General features: G+C 51.0%; 1 protein-coding gene across 1 annotated transcript; it reads right to left on the reverse strand.

Annotated features, from left to right (window-relative positions):
- Positions 1 to 1336: 1336 nt before the first annotated feature.
- Positions 1337 to 22302, reverse strand: map3k10 (mitogen-activated protein kinase kinase kinase 10). The gene is made up of 11 exons (XM_029170879.3): positions 19465 to 22302; positions 7215 to 7395; positions 6992 to 7140; positions 5866 to 6041; positions 4808 to 5054; positions 4534 to 4656; positions 4318 to 4456; positions 4114 to 4226; positions 3737 to 4032; positions 3124 to 3664; positions 1337 to 3056 (listed from the first exon to the last, which is right to left on the reverse strand). Exons 1-11 carry the CDS (start codon positions 20396 to 20398, stop codon positions 2656 to 2658), a joined length of 3300 nt encoding a protein of 1099 aa, XP_029026712.1. The 5' UTR covers positions 20399 to 22302; the 3' UTR covers positions 1337 to 2655.
- Positions 22303 to 23149: the final 847 nt, after the last annotated feature.

Consider the following 23149-nt stretch of genomic DNA (forward strand, 5'->3'; position numbering starts at 1 on the left):
CCATGGCCTCCCATCATGCAGGGCTCTGCATTTCTCCATCCATGCAACCAGTGTGTCCCACTTGCACTCTTAATATTTTAGTCTCATTTCGTGCGATTCACCAATTATAATACAAACTAATATAATGTCATATATATATATAATGTGAAACAAGGTTGTAATGATTTGGCAAGTTTACGTAGCGACGGTTCTGGCATTATGAGGACACACCAACTGGCAGACAATCTGGTGAGCTGCTCTCTCTCTCTCTCTCTCTCTCTCTCTCTCTCTCTCTCTCTCTCTCTCTCTCTCTCCATCTCACTGTCTTTATTCACCAGTTCTGCTCTGTTTCTCTTTCTGTTCTCCTATTTGTCCCCATCCTCTGTGGATGACGACTGATGACTAGAAAAAGGAAAAATCCAGTATGATGAGTAGCAAGACAGGTGGTGTAAAATGCTAACAGGCAAGGAAAATGTCCACTGTTGTCTTTATTCATCGCAGCGTGTGTGTGTTTGACTGTGCACCACTCGTGTGACACTCACCCGCTGAATCCTTTCTGCTGCCTTTTAAACACCTTCAATTTGAGGCTCATCAGCCCTTTTTTACCGTTTTCTTTGTTGCTGCTTTTAATAGCATTGCCATGGAAGTGAAGAGGTTGTTGCTAGGTAACTGGCTGGCGTCTGGATGGGTGTTGGATTGGCGATCACACTGACAGACACAGCGGTGGAGTGTGTGATTTTGTGCCCTGTGTGTGTGTGTGTGTGTGCGTGTGTCACCTAATGTCCATCACTTGTCATGTCAGTGCAAAATATCACATTTAGTTTGGTATTTTAACGATTTTCTTCCACTCTGAAGCCTCGCTTTACCCCTAAAATCTCCATTAGCTGCTCTGAACGCATGAGTGCACCGTCACCAGCCCTTTTAGTAGCTGCAGTGTCAGACAGCAACTACAGGAATGCATTACATGTAGAAAACAGCCAGCTGGGAAGTGTTATGACATCATAGGGCACAGTGATGACACCTAGAGGACTTTATGCGTTACTGCAGTTTCCTTTGTCCCTTTCTACGAAAATAATCTCCAAAACATGTTCAACTCTTCCTACAGCAACAGCAGCATGATTATCATTAGGTAGTATTAAAAGTAAATGAAACGCTTGACTTTAATATTATAAAACTTTGGCTGTTGGAGTACAGACTTGTTAAATGTGCTAAAACATTTTGCATTCTGCTGTTTCAATCAGGCGTATTGGTTTTTTGATTGTTTCTTTTTGCTAATGCATCGATTAGAGAAGTTTAAACCATCAATTATTTACATCTTACTGTAAGTTTGGAAACAGATGTAGCACCAACACTGAAGTAGCTTTCTTTGTTTTTTATTGTTTATCTCATTCACCACGTGGACGTTTCTTGAAGCAGTTTCCTCTGTTCTCCTTGGTTTTTTTCCTGTTATATTAACAAATATATACAGATATCCCAGGAAGAGCAATGTCATAATAAGTAATTCTTTCCAACAATAACAATAAATTTAATAAATACTCAGTGTTCTTAACCACGCAAGGAGAATGAGTGTGGGCTCACACGCACACACACACACACACTTCGAACTCACACGCTCACGTCATCAGAGAAATTTGCACAGTCAAGTAAATACCATCCGAAGCCCAGACCAAACGTCCATCGTATGAAAAACGACTCCAGAGATAAAAGTTGATTTGTCAGTGGTGACTAGAACGCTTTGCTTCTAGTCCACAGAGAGACTAACTAGTCGCACAACATGGCTTCTAAAGTGCCACTGATGGTCAACACAGCGGGTCAGAGAGGAGAGCGTGAGGTTGAGATCTCCCACGTTCCGTGCGGCGCTGCCGACTGCCAGCGGGAGACGGTTTCATCAAGAAGCACGCGAGAGACAAAGAGATGTGTCGCAACTAGTGGTGTGGTTTTGGAGTGAAGCATTCAAACATACATGCACTGAAACAGCACCAGCACGCAGATATGAACCAGTTGGGTTCATACACACACACATAAAAACCCTTTTTACTAACAGGTCGCTGCAGGGATGAGAACGTAAACGTCTGCTGTACAAGGCTGATGATATGACGGTTGAGAAGAAGGCTGCTCCCTGTCTCTGCCTTGGAGGGGGAGAGGGCCGTGACCCCCACGCAGAAGGGGTGAGGTGTGCAGATGGAGGCGGAGCTCACAAAGCAGGTGCCTGCGCATCGGCAGAACAAACGACGTGCAAAATGAGAACAAGGGCACGGAATGTGAACCGGTCCGACTCCTGTGTTTGTCAGGAGAAGCAGACAGGAGCAATGGGGGGGGTTTGCTGTTCTCAGAGAGGAAAGCAGGAAAAGAGTGCGTGGGCAGCTGTACAGATAGACGAAAAGCACAGGCAGATGGATTAAGATGAACACTTAGAGTCTAAAAGTGGCCTTTTAAGTTCTTGAATGGCTTTCCAAGGTGAGAGACTCAACGGAACCTGGTCATGTGGGTAGAGACGGCCTCCGAGGAGGAAGTGCTGGGTGAGGTGAGCTCGCTACAAGGTCTATAAGAAGCCTGAGGGCGCTCAGTGTCACGCAGGCTCCAGATCCACCGGGAGGCGGCACAGGGAGGCATGGCTTCTAGTAAGTGCCTAAAGACAGGGGGGTTCTGCCAACTGTTGGGCCCAGGCGTCTGCAGCTACGTGTACTGCTGTCCGCACACGGCGGCCGCCTGCAGCTGTCCACACAGGGGCACCGTGGGGTCGGCGCTCTGGCCCTCCGCGTCCATGTCCATGAGGTTGGGCCGGGCCGCGCCGGCGCTGCCGTCCCCGGAGCCCAGCGGGCTGTCGCAGCTGCTGCCCGGCGAGGAGCTCAGCGTCCGGGAGAGCGAGCCCAGCTTCCAGGGGTCGGGCCTCATCCGGACCGGCGTGGGCCGCGGCCGCGGGGCGAACTCCAGCGTCTTGGGTCGCTCCAGGGGGCTGATGAGGCAGTGGGCGTCGGGCTCGGGGATGGGCGGAGCCGGAGCTTTGCGCCGATGAGGAACCGGGAAGATGGTGGACGGGTCCGGGAGGCGGGGGATGTCCAGGGTGTCCGGCGCACCTGGTCACGAGAGGATTCATTGTGGTTGGGAAGAATGTACATGGATCATTTGCAGACGCTACCGTACCTTTGTGGGCCGTGACGTGCGGGGCCCCCGGCGGGGGGGGCATGGGCATGCTCCCGTCCGACGGCGTCCTGCGGTGGCCCAGGGTCTGCGCCCGCGGCCGGATGGCGCCGTCCGAAGGCGTCCGCCTGTGCCCCCGGTTCAGGGCCATGGCCGCGGACACGTGGGTGGGCGTGAGCGACTGGTTGGGCTCCTTCTTGAAGCTCTCCGCCCGCAGGTCCAGGAGCGGGTTCAGGGCCGGAGCCGCGGGCGCCGCCGGCGCCTTGGCCCCCGCGGGCGGCGTCAGCGGGTACTCGTCGGGGTCGGAGGGGAGCAGGGACTTGGTGGAGTTGCAGTCGGAGAGGGAGGACAGCGAGAGGAGCGTGACGGAGGGGGACGGGTCCGTGCAGGGGAGCGTCGAGTCGTGGTGCCGGGAGAGGGAGAGGGAGAGGGAGAGGTTCCGGCTGGGGGGGGAGGTGCTGCGGCGGAACCGGCCCGTCCGCTGGAACAGACCCTCCTTCTTCTTGCGCTGCTCCTCCCTGAGGTCCTGCTCGTCCTGGAGCACCTGCCAACGACACCGGGTGGCGTTAGCGCCCGCGCGCCGACTCAGCGCTTTTCCCCCCTGCCGTTTCCCTACCTGTAGCCTCCCCAGCTGCAGCAGGTCCTGCCCCAGGGCGACGGACGCGAGCAGCGCGGCGCAGCCCAGCAGCAGCGTGTCGCTCTTCTTGCGCTGGCTGCAGCGGCGCAGGGAGTCCTGGGAGCTCACGCCGGCGCCCAGGCCTCCGGCGCCCGGCGCCGCGGTGCCGGCGGCGGCGGACGCGGCGCCGGAGCCCAGGCTGCTCCACAGGGGGCCCGAGTCGTCCATGCCGCCGTTGCTGCTGGTCTCGGACGGCAGCAGGGACCCCGGCGACTCCTCGGACTCGCAGCACTCCTCTGGTGAAGAGGAAGAAACAGCGTCAACAACGCCATTAATGGTTTCATTAATGAACCCATTAATGAAAAGCAGAAGCTCACCCATTTCATTCAAGCTGGAGAAGCCGGCGGTCATGGGTGCATGTTTGGGAGATTTGCCCAGGTTGGGCGCGCTGGACGACCACACTTTGCTCCCCTCCCCCAGTGACTTCAGCCTGGAACGAGAGCAAACCCCGTTAAATCAGCTCCGGGCATCGTTTGGCTGCAGCGTGCGTCCGTGCGCACAAGCTGGGGGCGCGTCCGTACTTGTCCTCCCCGCCGGCCCGCTCCTTCTGGTGGGTGGAGCTGGGCCCCCAGGTGCGTCCTTTCTTCTTGTTGGCCGTCAGGTCCTCCTTCTTACACACGGCGCTGCGGCCCCACGTCTTACTGCCGTCGCTCGGCGTCACTAGGAGACAGTGAAAGCATGAATGAATGGGTTCAACAACAGGCTGCGTTCCCTGAGACTCCGCTCGAAGGCCTCACGTCGGATGGCTCTCAGTCGGGGGATGACCCCGGGGCTGGAGGGCGGGGTGGTGCTCTCACTCCCCTGGTTCTTCCTCTTGTCCACGCTGGGAGACGCCTGCACCGTGATCTTGTGCTCGAAGCCTGCAGGACGCACAGAGGAGGCAGAGCCGCAGTCTGTGAGGCGCGCACTAATAATAAGCGGTGTGAACTATGCAAAGAGCGGCGTCAAACGGCCGCAGGCCGCCTGTTCCGCTCCCCCATCGCTCTGCGTGTAGTTCCCCTTCCCACCCACCAGATGGCAGACTGATGCTGTTGCTGTCTCGGCCCAGCTTCAGCAGCCTGCTCTTCTTGAAGTGGCCCTTCCTCTTCTTCACGCTGGGTTTCTCCTGGTACATCTGATGTATGATGATGTTCAGCTCTCGCTCCACGATGTCAATCTCCCTCTCCGCCAGCTCCTGCTCCCGCCTCCGCAGCTGCTTCTCCTGCTCCCTCTGCTCCTCGGCCGCCTGGGCCAGCGCCTCCTCCCACGATCGTAGCTCCTGGTGAACGGAGGGCGCTGTTAGAACCTCCTTTAACACCTCCTTCTGCAGTCAGCTCGCTGACAGAAACAGAAACACCTCAGACACATAGTGACAAGGTGAGATCCCTGCGCCATCAATACCGAATACACACTTCTCTTTGACTAGATGAGGCACAGCTTCTCTAACTATTCCTTGAAACACAACTAGTTTTCTGTGTCTTCAAAGACACATGGACCATTTTACAACCTCAGTTTATAATAACAACATTTACCTTTTCAATACATAATGTTTTCAACTTTTTATCACTGTCAATAAGCATAATTTTAAAACTATCTAGTAGACGTCAAATGTCAAATTCACACCACGCCTGAAAGTAAAGGTCCTGCTCTGGAGGTGCTTATTAAACCAACTGTGTGTGGGAAAACATCAACACCTAAATTAAGTCAGTGCAGACTGACAGTCTCTTGTCCAATCAACAACCATGAAAAGTTGTCATTCGTGCAGTTTTTCTAATGACTGGCTGTTTAAGATCAAACAGGTCACATGTTTCTTTGTCACTTCTCTCTTTTATTCTGAAAGAACTCTACCTCTCGTCATTCACGCTCATTGTGGCCCCTGTCCTCTCCTGTCTGTTTTGCTCTCATATGAGCAGTGCATCATGTGTTTGCCTGCCACTCATCAAACCGCTCACCCGTCTTCAGCCTCCCTCTCCCCGTGTCGCCCTCTCTGCAGCTCTGATGTGACTTGTACCTCTGCCCTTCAGGTGTCGGGACCTCTTTCCCTTTTCCCCTGCCTCCATGGCTTTTGGGCCCGTTCAGGTTACGCTCACCTTCTCTTTGGCCCGGAGCTCGTCAAACATCTGCTGGATCTCCAGCCTCCAGTCCTCCTGTAAGGAGTGGAAGGACTCCAGAGGCATCTGGAACATGGCCGACTGCTCAATGGTCAGCAGTCGCCTGAGGATGCTGGTGAAGGAGGGCCTGCTGTGGGGGTTGGGGCTCCAGCACTCTGAGACAAAAGTTAGATCATCATTAGATACTCATTTACATAACTTCTTAGGTTAGTGTCACCTGAATGAGCAGTTTGAACCAGTGATTTTACTATTACGACGCTGTATTTTCACTAGAGATAATCTTGATCACCTTTCTATCATTTCCACTTAATAACACCAATTAAAAGAGTTAAAGTGGGAATGAACAATAATTAGCATTAGTTATGTGTATGCAATAATAATAATAATAATAATAATAATAATAATAATAATACAATTTGAGTACTAGTAACATATTATGAGTAATAAAATAGAATGAACTGTTATTTGTTGGAACTGCATGGTCCGTTGTTTTCTTTCCTGGCAGTTGAGCAGTGGGGACGAGTGGCAGAGAGCAGGATGGGACGGCATATGGCGAGCATCATGAGCCAAACGCTGACTGACAGCGTCGCACACCTACAGTACAATAGTCCGCTGGGCCACGGACCGATCGGCGCTGCCTCACCCACGGACACGGAGGGCGCGCGAGGGGCCGCGGCGCCTTCTCCTCAGCAGGGAGCGTTCATTCATTAGGTGAGCAAACGTGGACCAAGTTGCAGGGAGAGGAGACGACGACGGGAGTAAACAGAGTGTAGGAAGCAGCGAGGGACGAGAGAGACGTGGGATTAAGGGCTGAGCATGGATGAGAGGAAGTACGGGTGAGGAGGGGGTGAGCAAGGAGGGAGGGGGGTGAAGTGGTGAGGTGAGCTGCCAGTTTGAGAAAACAGGAAACCTGCAGCTTCACCAGCCGCAGTGGAAACTAGCTCAGGAATAAAAAGCACGACGCTGATCTAGAAAACAAATGACCTGATCTGTGAAACAGGAGCCTGGATGAGAGACTCACACACGACCGTACGAACACCCTGGAAGTGACTGGTCCCAAACAAGCGGCTGCAAACACCTGACCTTTGACCCCCCGCCCGCTCACCTCCCAGCAGCAGAGCGAAGGGCTCCGGGCAGGTCGACGGGACGGGCAGCGTCAGCTTGTTCATGGCGACGCCGTAGGCCACGGCCAGGGCGTCGATCTCGCGGTAGGGGACCTCCCCCGTCAGCAGCTCCCACAGCAGCACGCCGAAGCTGCAAGAGGCCGAGGCGGCGGTCAGGGTCATGTGACGCGGCGCGATACGGCGACGCAGGAACGCCGGCCTCACCTCCACACGTCGCTGCTCTTGGAGAAGAGCGAGAGCTTGATGACCTCGGGCGCCATCCAGGCGTAGGTGCCCGCCGCGCTCATCTTGGTGGTCTGGTGCCACTCCCGGGCCAGGCCGAAGTCCGTGATCTTCAGCGTCTTCCCGCTCAGGTCGTCCCGCGCCACCGGCTCCAGGATGAGGACTAGGGGGGGGGGGGGGGGGGGGGGCGTTAGAGAGCGACAGCAGAGGACAGTACAAACCACAGTGTTTCAGATCTGACCCGAAGGCTAAAGGAAAAACACCAAGGCTTCATCACAAACCTTAAAAATAAAATCATGTTTACATTCCTTAAAAATGACTGCATTATTTAGTAATTATGGGAAATTTAAAGCGGTCAGTTAGAAAGTCAGCAGATATTTCAAACCCTTAGACTTTAATCGGAAGACAGAACAAAACATGTACAATGTAAATGAACTTACAAACAATTCCAGTAACACATGAACAAGTTACGATTCTTCAGAACAGAGCTGAGATTGAATTCAATGTTCCACTGTCATTTTCTGCAGTAAATGATTAAATCCACACTAAGTAATGGTTTCAGAGGATTCTAAGAACCTTTCAGGGAAAGAACGTGATGATGTCATTTTGTGAAACATCCAACACCTCCGGGGCCGTGTTTACAGTGGAGGCGTGGTCAGATCAGGTGAACGCTGTTTCCACTCATTCCTCCAGGTTCTGATCAAACTCAACCTTTTCCCTCCCACACACACGACTTCCTGCTTCGTTTCCGCGTGAGCTCTGCCTATGAAAATGTTTGGAGCGTACACAGTCCACAGGCACTGGGACCCGGGAGGGAGGGGGGGTGCTCTCGCTCGCCCCCCCCTCTCTCTCACTTATCTACAGGCGTATGCAAAGGGTGGTGGAGAGAAGCAACGCACACAGCGGCGTCTTTGTTTACAGCGCTGCGCACGCACACACAGACCTGGAACAGGTGTGTCCGTCTGCTCCGTCCACGCTCGCTGTCAGGTTAACTACACTCATACTGTACTGCAATACACTGTGTTTATCACAGTGTATTTATGTGTGCACACTTTGGTTTCACCCTACTTATCTTCAATCCAGTAACAGGTCAACTGACAATCATTTACTAAACCTTTATGGCGATTTGTTGCTTTTATTGATCTTTTATGTCAGAGAATAAAAACTTGGCCCCGTGTGGTACAGCTTCAAAGTATTACAACTCCATAAAGACTGAGAGAATGATTGCACTATAATGTTGTTCCATTGTTGCTGCTGTTTAAGCTGGTTAATGCTCAAAATGTGTGGACAGAAACAACAGAAACATTATTTTCTTACAGTAGATGATATTATCATAATATTTCATTGTCAAATGTATTTCATTCATTTGAGACATTGAGACATCTGACCTTCACTGGGCCAACAAGGTGACTAGCTCAGAGTCATTCTTGTCTGTTCCAACCCAAACACATAAATATGATTAATGCTCAATGGGTTAGTCGAACGGCAAGCTAATCGCTTTGTTTACTCTATATGTGTGTAGGTGACGTCTGACTGACCATATTAAGCTGAATTCAATGGCGCTTGACGCTGCAAGGTTTTATGGGCATGACTCACTTAATGTGATTCTCTACCTTTTCCAGCGAGGAGCTAAATCAAACACAAGAGGCGACGTGAAGGATAGAGGCAGGGACAGAAACCAAGCAGGAGTGTGGCAGAGGAGGAAGATGAAGAGGAGGAGGAGGAAGATAAAGAGGAGGAGGAGGAAGATGAAGAGGAGGAAGAAGATGAAGAGGAGGAGGAGCACTGACCAGCACCTGTACAGTCCAGCATTGCAACTATTTAACCCAAAAAGTATTTGTACAGTAGTATCGTAATCTAAAATAATACACCTGTTAAAGTGACATTTTACTAAAGACTGAATAATTATATCGTAAATGTGTTTGCACTTTAATTACTTTATTTAACTTCTCAATATAACAACCTGAGATAGTGTCAACATGAAACTCAAAAGAAGTCACCCAGTTACTTTCCACTGCTTGGTTCAGGTGATGTGTGACTGTGTGTCAGGTGCCTAGTTGGAGAATGAATACCGGTTGCTGACAGTGATAATAAAGCGTCAGCGTTGGTGACATGTCTCTAGTCGGGTCCTGGGTCCCGAGTGGCGGCCGCCTCATTAGGGGCCGACGCCTCCTTTCTTCTCTTGGACTCTGGGAAAACGCAACGACGCGGCTACAGATCTGAGCAACCACCGGCGTCTCGTCCACACGTGTAACGGCCGCACGGACACGCGTGTGTGTTCAGCTGGCAGCACAGAAACCTGAAGAGCAGCGATACACAAATAAGGCCGGCGGGGGCGTGGGAAGCATCACGCCGCATTCAACCGCGGCGGAGGAACGAGTCCTCAAGGAGCGCGTGGCTTTTAAACAGCGGAGTGAGAGAGCTGCTACAAATGTTAGCTCAGAATAGGAACACACACACACACACACACACACACACACACACACACACACACACACACACACACACACACACACACACACACACACACACACACACACACACACACACACACACACACACACACACACACAGCTGCCTGGCTGCTTTTAGCCGTGTGCATAATAGGAAAGAGCGCGCGATAGAATCTGTTTGTTTTTCTGCATTAGTCACATGGTTTTGTATCACACTCGTATTTGAATCCATTGATCCACACACAAAACCACTGCTGCACCTTTGTGAGCGCTGAGCCTTTCTGCATGTGCATGTGTGTGAGCTGACCCGATCCGGCCTCTCCTCCACTGAGCCCATATCGGTGACGCTTTATCTCACTGGTGACCCGTGTCGCTTGTAACCAACAGAGAGCCACTAATTACATGTAAAGCAGCTGATTAGCGGGAGCCGGGAGCAGGTGAAGAGCAGCGGGCTGTGAAAAAGGGACAGATACGAGTTACATACTGTGTGAATGAAGGTGTTTGCACAAAGGTCAGCACTTGTCAGGTCAGTCCATGCACCAGGACACAGGCGCCCTGCTCCCTCCTGGTGCCTTTAAGCCCATTAAGGCCTGGCACACACACACCACAGTGTGTGAGCAGCTACCCGTCACCGTCTCCTAATTGAGACGACTACAGCGTTCGGGATGCGGCGCGAAACTCGTGCGGAGCATCATCAGTCAGCTGTGAGAACACCTGCTGATCAGGGCGTGGCGGCGGAGTTTCAGTCCGAGGAGGCGAGAGAGTCGAGGCCATGACTCAGTGCTGGTTCGACCTTTGAGCCCTTGGACTCTGGCCCCCGCTGAGAGGAGCGGAGTCGCAGAGTAAACACTGATAGAGGGTTTAACCTCCCCGATGATCCTCCGGGGTCAGAGCGCAGGTGACACATTAGCTTAGAGCCGCGCAGAGTTTACAGCACGGAGACCAAGCGCGGTCACATGCTCTTCATGTGGCTGCTTTGATCTGGAAAATCCCGACACAGGGGCAAAGCGCTGAGACGGCAAAAGGGTTAAACGATTAACCAGTGAGAATAAAAGAACTGAACAAAAGTCTACTTGGTAAGAACACAAAATGTACATGATAAAGACGATAATTGAAAAATTGTCTACAGAAACCTGTAGATTCAAGCATAAGTCAACCGTCAACATCTGTAGCTTCTAAGAAGCACACAGTCAGAGAGCAGTCAGCGGCCAGAGCAGTGGGCGTGGACCTGGGAGCAGTCAGCTGAGGCCTTTATCCCGTCCCGTCAGCTGATCAGGGATCTGCAGGTGGCGTCAGGGCTTGGAGCCCGCCTGACATTTCTATCTCCCACAAGGTTCGGTTTGTTGGACTCAAAGCTGCCGCCCTGGGTTTTATACATTTGATATTTCACCGACAGACACAACCAAGCGGTGAAAATGAGAATAAAGTATGGGTTGCTGGTCAGACGCCGTAGAGACTCACAGACAGTGTCAGTACTGAGAAACGAGGAACTGCACCAATGCAAATCTCCTGCGTGCGCTCTAATGCCGACGCATGTGAGCCACGAGGCTCACATGCGTCGTGCTGCAGCGTTGTTCACTTGTTATGGCACCAAGAGCGGGGGTCAAACGTGGTCCCCATGGGGATCCTTTTTTCCTCGTCTCTTCGTTTTCCTCATTTCCACACAGCAGAATCTTTGCGGTTTGCAGGATTATTTGAATTGTATTGAAATACAAACTTCCCATGCGTTATTCTCCTTCCTCCCTCCTCCTCATCGGGCACAGGTGTAGCCTGCAGGCCGAACAGCTGTCGCCACGGCGCCGAGTCAGCGGATCGGGTCCACTTCTTCTCATCCAGACAGACTCCCCTGCTCCCACCCACTAACGCCTCCCAGCACAGGGGCTGGTGGTTGAGCAGGTGTCTGCTCGTGTGTGACTACATCACATTCACAAATACAAGTTTCAACTGCAGTAAAGAGCAAATCTGTGCTAACAGAACAGTAACAACCTCATCCAGTGCCTCCTTATCTTTTCACCCCCCCCCCCATCATTATCCCCTCTTTTTCTAACTCCCCCCTCTTGGTGCCCACTCCCCGACTCGCTGCCGTTGCAGCTGTCGCCAGAACGGCAACAATCACAACACACCGGGGAGAAGAAATGGAAGAGGAGACAGAACCGAAGGCGCGAGGGTGGAGGGAAGCCGGGACACGAAACAAAGAGTAAGCGAGGGGTGGGTTGCGTTTTAGGAGTGAAGATACTGAGGCAAAAGGGGTGGAAGTCTGAAGATGATGGGTGGGGGAGGGGAGGCGGAGGATGATGAGAGGAGGAAAGAGGCCGGGGACAAAAATGGCAGGAGGGATGAGGGCTGCAGAAACGCGAGCCAGTGAGGGCAATGACATACTGAGGGGAAAAAAACAGCAAAGAAAGGGATGAAGTGTCAGCGAGGAGGGTAAGAAAAGGCAAGAAACCGAACGCTAAACAGAAGCAGAGGCACGAGCACTATGAGAGAGACGGGGCATAATGAGTGGATGAAAAGATACTGGCTGCTGGAGGTAAAGAGACATGACTGCAGGGAGAGCTTTTGTCATTTTCCTGGCACCACATACCAGATGTCTTCATTCCTGAATAGGTCACTCTCCATCTTTTTCTCTTCCTTCGCTTTTTGGACGGTAATTTCAAGCTGCACGATGCAGTTCACCCCACAGGAATTCACCCAAACGTCCCCATCGTCCTGCTGCCTGACAGGTGACGGCACCAACAAATACACCACCAGCACATGAAAGGTCTGCTGTTTAGAAGGTACATTCACGACACCTCACACCTCAGTGCATCAATTAAAGCTCCAGCGCGGCGACACCCGGGAGAGACGCTCAGCGGCTCCGCGGGCCTCCTCCCGCTCGCTCCCCCCGCTTTGATACCGAGGTTGTAGCGAGTAGGCTCCCATGTCATCGATACCCCAGCTTGGCTGCTCGGACCACCACAGGCTAACGTGGCTCTAATCCCGCGCCACAGTGGCACAGTTTCAGCCTGCAGGCATTCACTTTGTCTCCACACAAACGCAGCTGCCAGATTCGTGTGACCGCGCAGCCTCTCTCTCTCTCTCCCTCTCAGAAGAGACGGAGGTATTAAATGCGCTTGCTTTTTTTTGCTTGTGTGTCTTTGTGTGTTTGTGAGTGCGAGGTATGAAAAAAAAGTCAGAAGTCACAGTGTGGGAACTGACTGAAGACTGTGTGCTTCATGTAACGTCTGTAGAGACAAACCTAATCAAATTAGCATCACTGTTACAAGCTACACCCCATCAATGTTACAAGCTACACCGAGTAACTGTCACAAGCTACACAGAGTAACTGTTACAAGCTACACCGAGCAACTGTTACAAGCTACATCGCGTAACTGTCACAAGCTACACCGAGCAACTGTTACAAGCTACATCGCGTAACTGTCACAAGCTACACAGAGTAACTGTTACAAGCTACACCGAGCAACTGTTACAAGCTACACCACGCAACTGTTACAAGCTACACCACGCAACTGTTACAAGCTACACCACGCAACTGTTACAAGCTACACCGCTTCAATGTTACAAGCTACACTGCATCACTGTTATAACCTACACTGCATCACTGTTATAACCTACACCGCATCAATGTTACAAGCTACACAGAGTAACTGTTACAAGCTACACAGAGTAACTGTTACAAGCTACACCGCATAACTGTCACAAGCTACACCGCATTAATGTTACAAGCTACAATGATTAACTGTTACAAGCTACACCGCATTAATGTTACAAGCTACACCACGTCACTGTTACAAGCTACACCGCATTAATGTTACAAGCTACACCACGTCACTGTAACAAGCTACACTGCTAGCTACATCTGCAGGAGAAGCCCAGTATCCAGGAGCCAGGCTGTCACTGAGTGTGTGAGAGCCTCACAACACTGGGAAGCTCAGCAGAGAGCGAGAGAGAGAGAGAGAGAGAGAGAGAGAGGGAGGTGGGGAACTAAAAAAAAAATCACAATTAGAATTACACGTTTTTGCAGCATGTGGCCGTAGCTGGAGAACGTTGCTCTTTGTGTTATGATAATGATCAAAACAAAGAATGTACAACATTCCAACGCACACGACACACAGAATGCCGGCGACAATTAGCCGAACGATAAAAACATTTCCCACAGCGATGGTTCCTTGTTCCTATAAGACACATATCGTCTGTGTTTCTCACTCACGATGAGAAGCCAAGAAAGGGGTTTCAGGTGCAGGAGAACAAAGGCTTCCAAGGTTGGCCGTTTTCTGCCTAACTAGAAGAACTACAGAAGGCATAATGGATGAGAACAGCTCTCCTGGTGTCTCACTGCAGAAATCAAGTCAAGTGTGCAGTATGACATCATGTTAACACGCCGCGTCTCCCCAGGACTGAATAGAACATGGCTTCTCAGTAGTGACTGTGGAGAGTGCAGACCGTCTGCTGTCTGACGGAGGAGCCCTCTACTGACTCCACTGTGAACCGGGTGAGGGTCCTTCAGAGGGGGGGTTGGGGGGGGTCAGAGCCTGGCTCCCCGCTGGCCGTGCCAGCTTACAAGCAACAATGACCGTCAACAACCAGGAGGTGCCAATGAGGGTACGGGCGTGTTTATTACGGCCTCCGTTGTGCTCGTCCAACTGTGGCAGAAACACAAAGCAGCTCTTGACTCGGCAGCATCGTTTCACATCATCAAGTGCGATCTTCATCTGCCTCAGACTAAAGAGCTGAGGTGAACACAGAGGTTTATGTAAGGAATGACTCAGACTGAAATAAAACACTGAGGGTTTGAGAAACCCTAGAAGGCATAAGGAGACACGTACACATCATTAATTTACTGAGTAGGTCCTTAACTATTGACTCTGACTGATTTTACCAGTCAGCAAAGAAAAAGACAGAATCTTAATGAAGCCTAAAGTTCTGAGGTCTGCATATACACACGAACCACATCAGTGGTGTGTTTACGTGTGAAACTTAAAGTCAGAGCTGATGTTTAGTAACGAGTGTCACTGTGGCAGCGTGCGCTGGAATGGACACAGCATGGAATCATCACTGTTAACTGGCCTCAAATCAGCTTTGTATCGACCAGTGGAGAAAGTGTGGCACTGTGTGTGTGTGTGTGTGTGTGTGTGTGTGTGTGTGTGTGTGTGTGTGTGTGTGTGTGTGTGTGTGTGTGTGTGTGTGTGTGTGTGTGTGTGTGTGTCTGTGTGTGCGCGTGCGTGTGATTTGTAATCATCAGCTATCGACCAGTCTCACCAGTTGCACCAGTTGCTCAGCGAGGCCCTCTGTCTCCCCACTCACTGGGACACTGAGAGAAACTCGCCAGCACTGACACAAACGTGTGTTGGCGCAGTGGCAGAGTTCATGCGGTGCCGGAGAACTGAAAACGCTCAGAGTTCTTCTGACGGTTCACAGGGTGACGCACGGTCACTCTGATGAACCCAAACCTACACTTCAACTACTGACTTGCTTTATTTCCACATCTGACACAAATCTGATGAGGCCTTTTGTGTTTAGGTGTGTGTGTTCACTAACGGCTAACATATAAACTCTGGTCTTATTTTGTGTAAACACGTATTGACAACATGAGACTAACTACTTCCTTCTTTGGCACATCCAGCTTTTTCATAGTGGCCAAGTCAACACATATGCTGGTGTTCATGTTCTATGTGTAACTCCTGTAATGGCAGATGCAGACCAACAGTCCACTGTGGACGTCAGCCTCAATCTGTGGCCGACTCACTGAGCGACACAAGAGTGGTTTGACCTCCTCACAAACGGGCCTCGTCCTCATCCCTCATCCCTCTGTCCTTCCTGTATCCAGCCCCAACCAGCCTCCGGGGCTTTCTCCACAGCCACTGCACTCGCTTTCTGCTCCTCTCCCCGGCCCGTCGTTCTTCCACCCATCTCTCGGCTCTGTCATTCACAGCCTACAGTCTCCCCTCGCTGCCTTTATCTCCAATCCGTTGCCCCCCCCCCATCCCCGTCGTGACTCCTGCCATTGTGAGTCCTGCTCTCGTTCCGTCTTAGGCTGCTGTGTGAGAATGGGGTCATTGTTGCTCCGCTGCAGCGTGTGTGTGTGTGTGTGTGTGTGTGTGTGTGTGTGTGTGTGTGTGTGTGTGTATGTGTGTGTGTGTGTGTCCTGTTGTCCGACCTCCATACACACACAGGCCTACATACTCACTGCACACGTTCAAGCTGAGGATCGTGCCCAATAGAACACAGTAGCGAGCTCTAGCATTTGAAGACTATTTCAGATTAAATATCTGTGCTTAATGTTTAACCGATTATTTTCATATTGAGTTATTCTACAGAAGTTCATTATCATGCTCACCTAACTAACAGACATTTTCAAATTAAGGCTCACCTTTTGGATGTAGGCTTCTAAGCTGAGAATGGACATTTTGTTTTCTATGAGACGCATCCTGTTCAGATTTAGACTGTATTTTGAGTTTAAACCTACAGTAAATAATGTAAAATCGCATAATTGAACTTATTCTTTAATTTTATTATTAGTTAAATTAAGTGTGTTCGGTTAAAGACAAGTATAAGTCTCAAACTATGTTCTAATGTATTGGCATCCAGGTCCACCTGGATACTGTATAACCTAGACTGCGGCGGTACCGGTCTGTGTCTGGGACCATCCTCCTATCGCTGGCCCGCTCTGGTCCAGTTAGTCACAGTGGCGGCCTCCACCGCTCTGTCTCTCCAAACGATTAGGAGGCGGCACCGGCCACCGCTCTAATCCTTTCCTCAACTCCCACAGCCACACACAGGGGTTTCAGTGACAGACACCATATACCGTACACGTAGCTAATCTGTTAAGTAGCTATTACAGCGCTTGTGTGCGGCGCTGGCGCTAATTTTATGGCCAGCGATGTTTTAACGAGGAACAACAACAACAACAGAGGAGCTGCGCTTTGATTAAATGAATTGTCTTTCTGCTTTGCAATTCAAACACGGCGCGAGCAAACAGCGTACTTGACGAGCCTGCTTCGAGACGCCAGCTCGCGCCGTTCACATGACTGTTGACTGTGTCAACACGGCTTCCGTTCAGAGCGGCAGCAGGCGGCGGCGAGGGCAATGAAATGAAGGCTTCAGAGGGAAACACGTCCACGGAGTGAGGTAATTGAAGCGGTTCAGGGCCTGAGCCGCTGTCAGCGACGTCGCCTCACCTGTATTGTCTCACCTGCGGCTGACTCACCTCCTCCATACAGCTCTATATAAAGTCTCGTGGCCTTATCAAATGAGTCAGACTCGCAACATGGCAGCTGCTACAGCGAAACACAGCGAGTGGCCAAGAAAAGAAGTTCAGCTCCATTTACTGACATGACCTGGAACATTCGTTTCATTGGTGGTTTGCTCAGTTTTCATATCTCGGTGTTTGCGCTGCTTATCGACACTAGTCTACTGATCCATTGATTTTCATTTGAACTCACAATGTTCAGGAACATTTTGTTAATTTGTGTAAATGTTGACTAAACTCACCCTATGATGGAATTTACCATCAGACATCACCCCAAGACCTCTAGGAGGGTCAAACAACATTTTTCAAACTTCAATAACAACTCACTACAGGCCAAATTTCAGCAACTAAGAATCAAGAATTAACCAGCTATCACAATATTATCACAATCATTTCATTCATTGGTTGGAACCTTGTCTGACACTGCCTGCATCTTTTTATTCCCGTGTCTCAATCGAAGCAGACCGGTGCCCTATGCTTTGTGATACTAGGGCTTGAGTGACAGGCGAGGAATGGCCACTGGGGCGATGACCTGCCAACCCACAAACATGCTGCGACACCACTCCCAGGAGGTCACGGTATTCACATTATCCCCCGTTACACCGACTTCCCTGAGTCCGGCCCACGGCCGCGCCCGGCGCGCCAGAGCGCGGGCGCACCCTGTAAAAACTCTGTAAAAAGCTGCAGCGGGCCAATTTTAGAACAAAGCCCGCGAGCGAGGCAAAAATAAAACCCGAGCGTTGTAAAACTTCAAGCGCCGCCGTCACGTGATTGATTTCGACGACGGACGAGCGAAGGAGTCTGATGGGAGGCGGAGGAGGAGCTCGGGGGTCTGAGCGGTGATGCCAAGTGGTCGGCGGTTTGAAGAAGACACCTGAGACGGCAGCACCTGGACAATGAGCTGACATGTAACTCTAAACTGAGATGAACTGCTGTTTATCCCCTGCTCTCCTTCTCCTGTTCGTTCCCATCACTCTTCTCTATTGCTTCATACGTCCCGGTTCTCTTCGATTTTCTTCTCCCTCCACAACCTGATCCATTCTCCTCTGTTATTGCCCTCTCTCCTCTTTCTTTTTTGCCGAGCTTCTCCCTTCCGGCCATCGCCAGGATAAAGCAAACATCTCTCACTGGAGCGTGTGAGTCATATAATCACGCACTTAACGATTAGCACCCACACGTATTTACCAAGATTCATCACTGTGGGGGAAAAGAGAATGCAGGACTTTCCTGTGTTGTTGTGCTGCTATTTTCAAACACAATACCCTAAATTGGGGGACTGACATTTTGCACAGCAGCCGACATTGGCCGGCAGCTGTGTGACTCAGTGACACATGGACGGGCAGCCATAAGTGTTGTTGCTGAGGCTTTTCTGTCGAAAACGCATCGGATCCCTCGTCATTACTGACAGAGCCTCATCAGGCGGAGGAGCAGGGAGGCGGGATGGAGACTGGGGCCCGGCAGCAACGTAACCACACTAGACTGGGAAAAGAAAAGTGAAGGAGGGAAGTCGGAGCAGATCAGCAGAGGCCGTGTTTAAGATACTCCTAATTCTGCTGTCTCGCTCTTTTAAAGCACTTTAGTCAGCACCTCACACACTCCACCCATATTTGTACACTCCCTCCCCCATCACTCATGTCAGTGACGATAAACACACAGAGTCTGACCATTGCGTACTGTACACACACACACACACACGCTCTCAAATGCACTTAAGACGTGAGCGGTGTATTATGTCTTTGATGCACCAACAACTGCAACTGCGTCTTTAAACAGCAAGTAGCACAAAGGACCAAAAATAGCACAGTGAGTTGCAGAGCAGAACTGCTCTCCTTCAGAAGGGGAGGAAAGATGAGGAGGAAGATGAAGAGCAGAGAGGAGGTGCAGAGAGAGCTGACGGGGAGAAGATGGCAGGACTTAGCCCTCCCCGCTGCTCTCAATGCACGTTCGTTGCTCGCTCTTGATTTGCCACGGTTCCATAACACGATTAGAAGGAGTTCAGCCTTTGCATATTTAAGATCATCAACTTATTTGATTGAGGAAGCGTGGAGGTGTCTGGCCACAAGTCAGACATCTGGACCACAGGAAGGTCAAGAAGTGGGACAACAGATCAATACGGCCCCATATGAATAATATGTACAACCGTTTTATCGGCTTACAGTCAGTAAACATTTGTTACTAGTTAATGCATTACTTAGATTAGATTCCCTTACTTTATTCACCCCATCAGTGAATTATTACTTTCCTAAAGGGCAGTTGTGTTCATTTTACCCAAGTATCTGAGCTTTCACACCTTCTGGTATTTATTATTATATTTAGGTCTATGTTCTATATTGCCTGCCTCACATTTGTGCCTGTCTTCACTGAGTCTCTCAGTCTTTAGTTTAATTACAGATACTCCCTGATACTTAGACTTAATATTGTGTTTCCTTCACTTGAATAGCACCACTTGATCACGTGTCCATGTTTAGTTTGTGTGACGACGGCTCAAACATCAAGATGTTCAAACACAGCACTTGTTTGCAGTACTTACTATTGCTGGACTTGAGGTCTCTGTGGATGATCGGTACAAACGCCTGGTTGTGGAGGTAGTCCATCCCTGTGGCGACCTGGACCGCCCAGTTCACAAGAACCCTGGGGGGAACCTTCTTCCCAGCCAAGGCCCGATTCAGAGCCCCCCCCCTCGCGTACTCCATCACCAAGCACAGGTTGGGCTCCCGCAGGCAGACTCCTCGTAGCGCTATTATGTTGGGGTGCCGGAGCATCCAGAACAGCCTGGCCTCCTGCCGCACGCTCTCCGCTGTGACGCTAATATCCTCGTCGGGGTCCTGCCTGGCGGCCTTCACCGCGACCTCCTCTCCCCGCCACATTCCCTTGTACACTTTCCCAAATCCACCAGCTCCTATAACCTCCTCCAGGTGCAGTTCAGAGAAGTCTACCTCCAAGGGGCACTCACCGATCCCGCCTGCCACCAGCCCCCCCGCCGCCAGCTGCTTGTAGGCGGCCGCATCCCCTCGAGTCACGTAGTTGCTCGGGAAGATGCCCACCTTGTCCTGGATTTTGCCCGTCCACCAACCCTCGTCCCCAGACACTTTGGAGTCTTTGGACAGCACCTCAAGGAGGTCCCCGCGCCGTAGGGTTAACTCCTCATCCGCCGTGGCCTCGTAGTCGAACACGGCCGTCCAGTAGGGGTTGGTGTTGCTGGCTCCACAGCAGCGGCCGTGGTGGGAGTCCGGGGAGCTGGTGGAGGAGTTCCAGCTGCTGCCGTTCTCCACCTGGAGCGCCGGAGCTGGACACATGGGGGGCGGAGGGGTCATATTTGGGGGCATGGAGGAGGAGGAGGAGGAGGTAGTAGAGAAGGAGTGCCCGGGCGGAATGAGGCAGGGGGGAGGCGGGGAGCAGCAGCCCCCGCAGCTGGTGCAGGACAGGGGGGCTGCGGCGCTGCTCGCTCTGCCGTATGGGTTCATGACGGCCCGGCTGCTGTTGGACACTGTAAGGCCTGCCCTCTGTCAACTCAGGCACAGAATCCACACAGGGCCCATCGACTAAAACAGGGTGTCCTCGGCCGCCAGCAGGGGGGAGAGGCCTTCATAGGGTCACAGAGCCGCCGCCGCTCTCCCCCATCCCCGCGTGTCTCTGTTGAAACTGTGCCTGTCGCCGGTAGCTGCTGGGCCGTCGCCACGCCGTGCGGAAGGAGCATGTATTCCCAGAGGTGAGTTCATTCAGGGACAATGTACATCGGGTCAAACAATGAGCGAGTGATCACAACCGCCCTCCCTGAAATGCTAACGTGCTGTTTCCACAGAGGTGACTTTTAAAAAAGCTGCCACACGCTCATGTGACAGTCTAAAAGGTGCCATCCTTCAGAAAATGCGTTCAGTCTGACAGGTTCCTGGTCAGATGGTTGATCCAGACATTACTCCTCTCACTGGTCTGTTAGCTGCTGTGAAAGGTTGATAAAGCAGTTACATGCTGCATGTGTGTGAAACCCCCTCCACCCAGTTACAACCTACTGCAGCCATTATAGATAAAGCTACACAATTAAGACAACGTCTCATTATGCCTTCATGAGTTGAAATGTTTAAAGAGTCTGAGATTGAGATTAATTTTACTGTGGAATATGAACTACTAAGTCTTCCAATGAAAAGTCAATCCTGTGTTGGAGCTGAGTAAAATCCTCTGAGCGAGATTCCTCATTATTTCTCATCCACGCCAGCGTGCACGCGCCTCCGCCGCCAGCCATCTCCACGAACACGGGCTGATTTCTCCGCTATGTGATCTTCGAAGATAGCCGAGATCCAGGCTAAATCCTACATGGGCCCAAGCGAGCCGGTTCAGCGTCCCCGAACAGCCTGCATCAACACAACTCCGTCCGTTTGAAGGCGGCTGGCGAATTACGGAAACGCGCCGACGGCGGGGCGGCAGGTATATTCAATACGGAGCTGCAAAGTGGCACCATGTTCCCCATCCAGCTTAGTCTGACTACAACAAACCCGCCTCCGTCTCTGCGCAGCGGCCTGGATCATCGCCTCTGCTCGGCTGCATTTGTGATGAAGACGAGTCCTCGATGAAAAATAGCAGTCTGGATCGCCGGAGCTACCGCGGGGATGTCAGCTATTACCATTATCCCGATGATTGGCGATAGTTGCACATCACCAGTTAATAGTCCCGCAGCGAGAGCTTGAGTTTTAAATGTCCACCACTTCTCTATGGAAGACGGAAACCATCAGGCGGCGGACACAAGGTGCAAAATGCTGTCAACGGAGGCGACGAGGAGATCCACTCCTGCTCCATATCCCTTCAATAGGTCAACATCCCTTATAATAATAATAATAATAATAATAATAATAATAATAATAATAATGTGCTGGTATTTAACTATTCTGTAGGTATTGCGCCCCTGCTTTATTCTTCCGCCCCAAACAGCCTTTCCATACTAATACGTAAACCTTTCGCGTTTACTGTAACCGAACCTGGACATTGAGGGCAGCAACATCCACCGAAACCGTCGCATGGGCGTGTGGTTGCATCCAAAAAAAAAGAAGGTTCGCCAAAAAAAGCGACAATTTACACCGCTGTCCGTAGCGTGGCTCGGCCGACTGTCCGCAGGTGCGTCGGATTCAAACAGGCTTTTGCTTCAAAAACACGGGAGCATTTCGTGCGGCGAGCTGTCAGTCTGCGGGCTGGCTTTGCGTCCAAACACGCCGGGGCGCAGTTGACGTGCGCGCGGGCAGGAGCTGGCTCTGCCGGCGATCTCGCACTAACGGGGATGGGTGAAGCGTGCGGGCTGCCTACGCACTTGACTCCCATCGTCTGTGTGCAGATCGGGGTGTAGCTCAGCGTGCAGCGCGAAGAAGAGGACGCCACAGCCTGTTGGAACGAGACCAGGCTGCGCTGGTGTTGCGCTAGTGCACTGTGGGTAATGTCGTTCACGAGGAGTACGACTGCTGAACCTCCTGACCTACATTTGTCCGGCAGCTGATATTAACGTATATTTACCAATGTTACGTCAATTTGTAAGATGTTGCGTTGCGGTCAATATTACAGTCTTTTGCATTCATGAAGTTGCACATGTCAATAGTTAATCACAGAAGTGTGGTGGTTAATTCAAAATGATCGGTGATGTAAATATAATGTCATGCTTTTTTCCCAAGTAACTATTCCTTTTTTATTGTTATCTATGCCAAATATTAGCTGAAGAACACAGCACAGACGCTAGGATGGTATAAAAATGCTGCCCACTGGTAACACAGCTATTTGCAAAAATGTTCCACAGGGAGTTTTTTTAAGCGACAGTGAGGAAAATACTTTCTCTGGATGAGACAATAAGCCCGGGCAATAGGGCTGAAAATATGAATGTACCACATCTTGTTAATGCTTCATTATGTAGCACATAATTTACTGTGTAATCTGCTTTAAATGCTATGCTATATGTATATAAAACGCCATATCAAGGCATTGCTTAAACTCTACTGACCTCTGGTGGCTAATGAGTGAAACAGAGCCTTTATTTACTTTTCATTGTTTACATTATCCTGCGATGGACTGTCTAGGGTGGATCCCCCCTCTCGCCCATAGCCAGCTGGGTTAGGCTCCAGCACCCCCGCGACCCCGCATATGGGATGCAGCGGTACGGAAAATGGATGGATGTTTACTTTACTTGTTTGTACTCCTTTTACCTGTTTTTAGCTTCTTGTGATTTTTTTATGTCTGTTTAG

The sequence above is a fragment of the Betta splendens genome, chromosome 13 (genome assembly GCF_900634795.4).
Source record: "Betta splendens chromosome 13, fBetSpl5.4, whole genome shotgun sequence".
NCBI classification, from domain to species: Eukaryota; Metazoa; Chordata; class Actinopteri; order Anabantiformes; family Osphronemidae; genus Betta; species Betta splendens.

Excerpts from the sequence above, each read along its gene's own strand:
- map3k10 (XM_029170879.3), bottom strand. The coding sequence starts at position 20,398 with ATGAACCCATACGGCAGAGCGAGCAGCGCCGCAGCCCCCCTGTCCTGC. Across the intron at positions 4,227-4,317 it reads CGGGCCGGCGGGGAGGACAA|GCTGAAGTCACTGGGGGAGG; the intron begins GTACGGACGCGC and ends CTCTCGTTCCAG. Across the intron at positions 3,057-3,123 it reads GCACGTCACGGCCCACAAAG|GTGCGCCGGACACCCTGGAC; the intron begins GTACGGTAGCGT and ends TCTCGTGACCAG.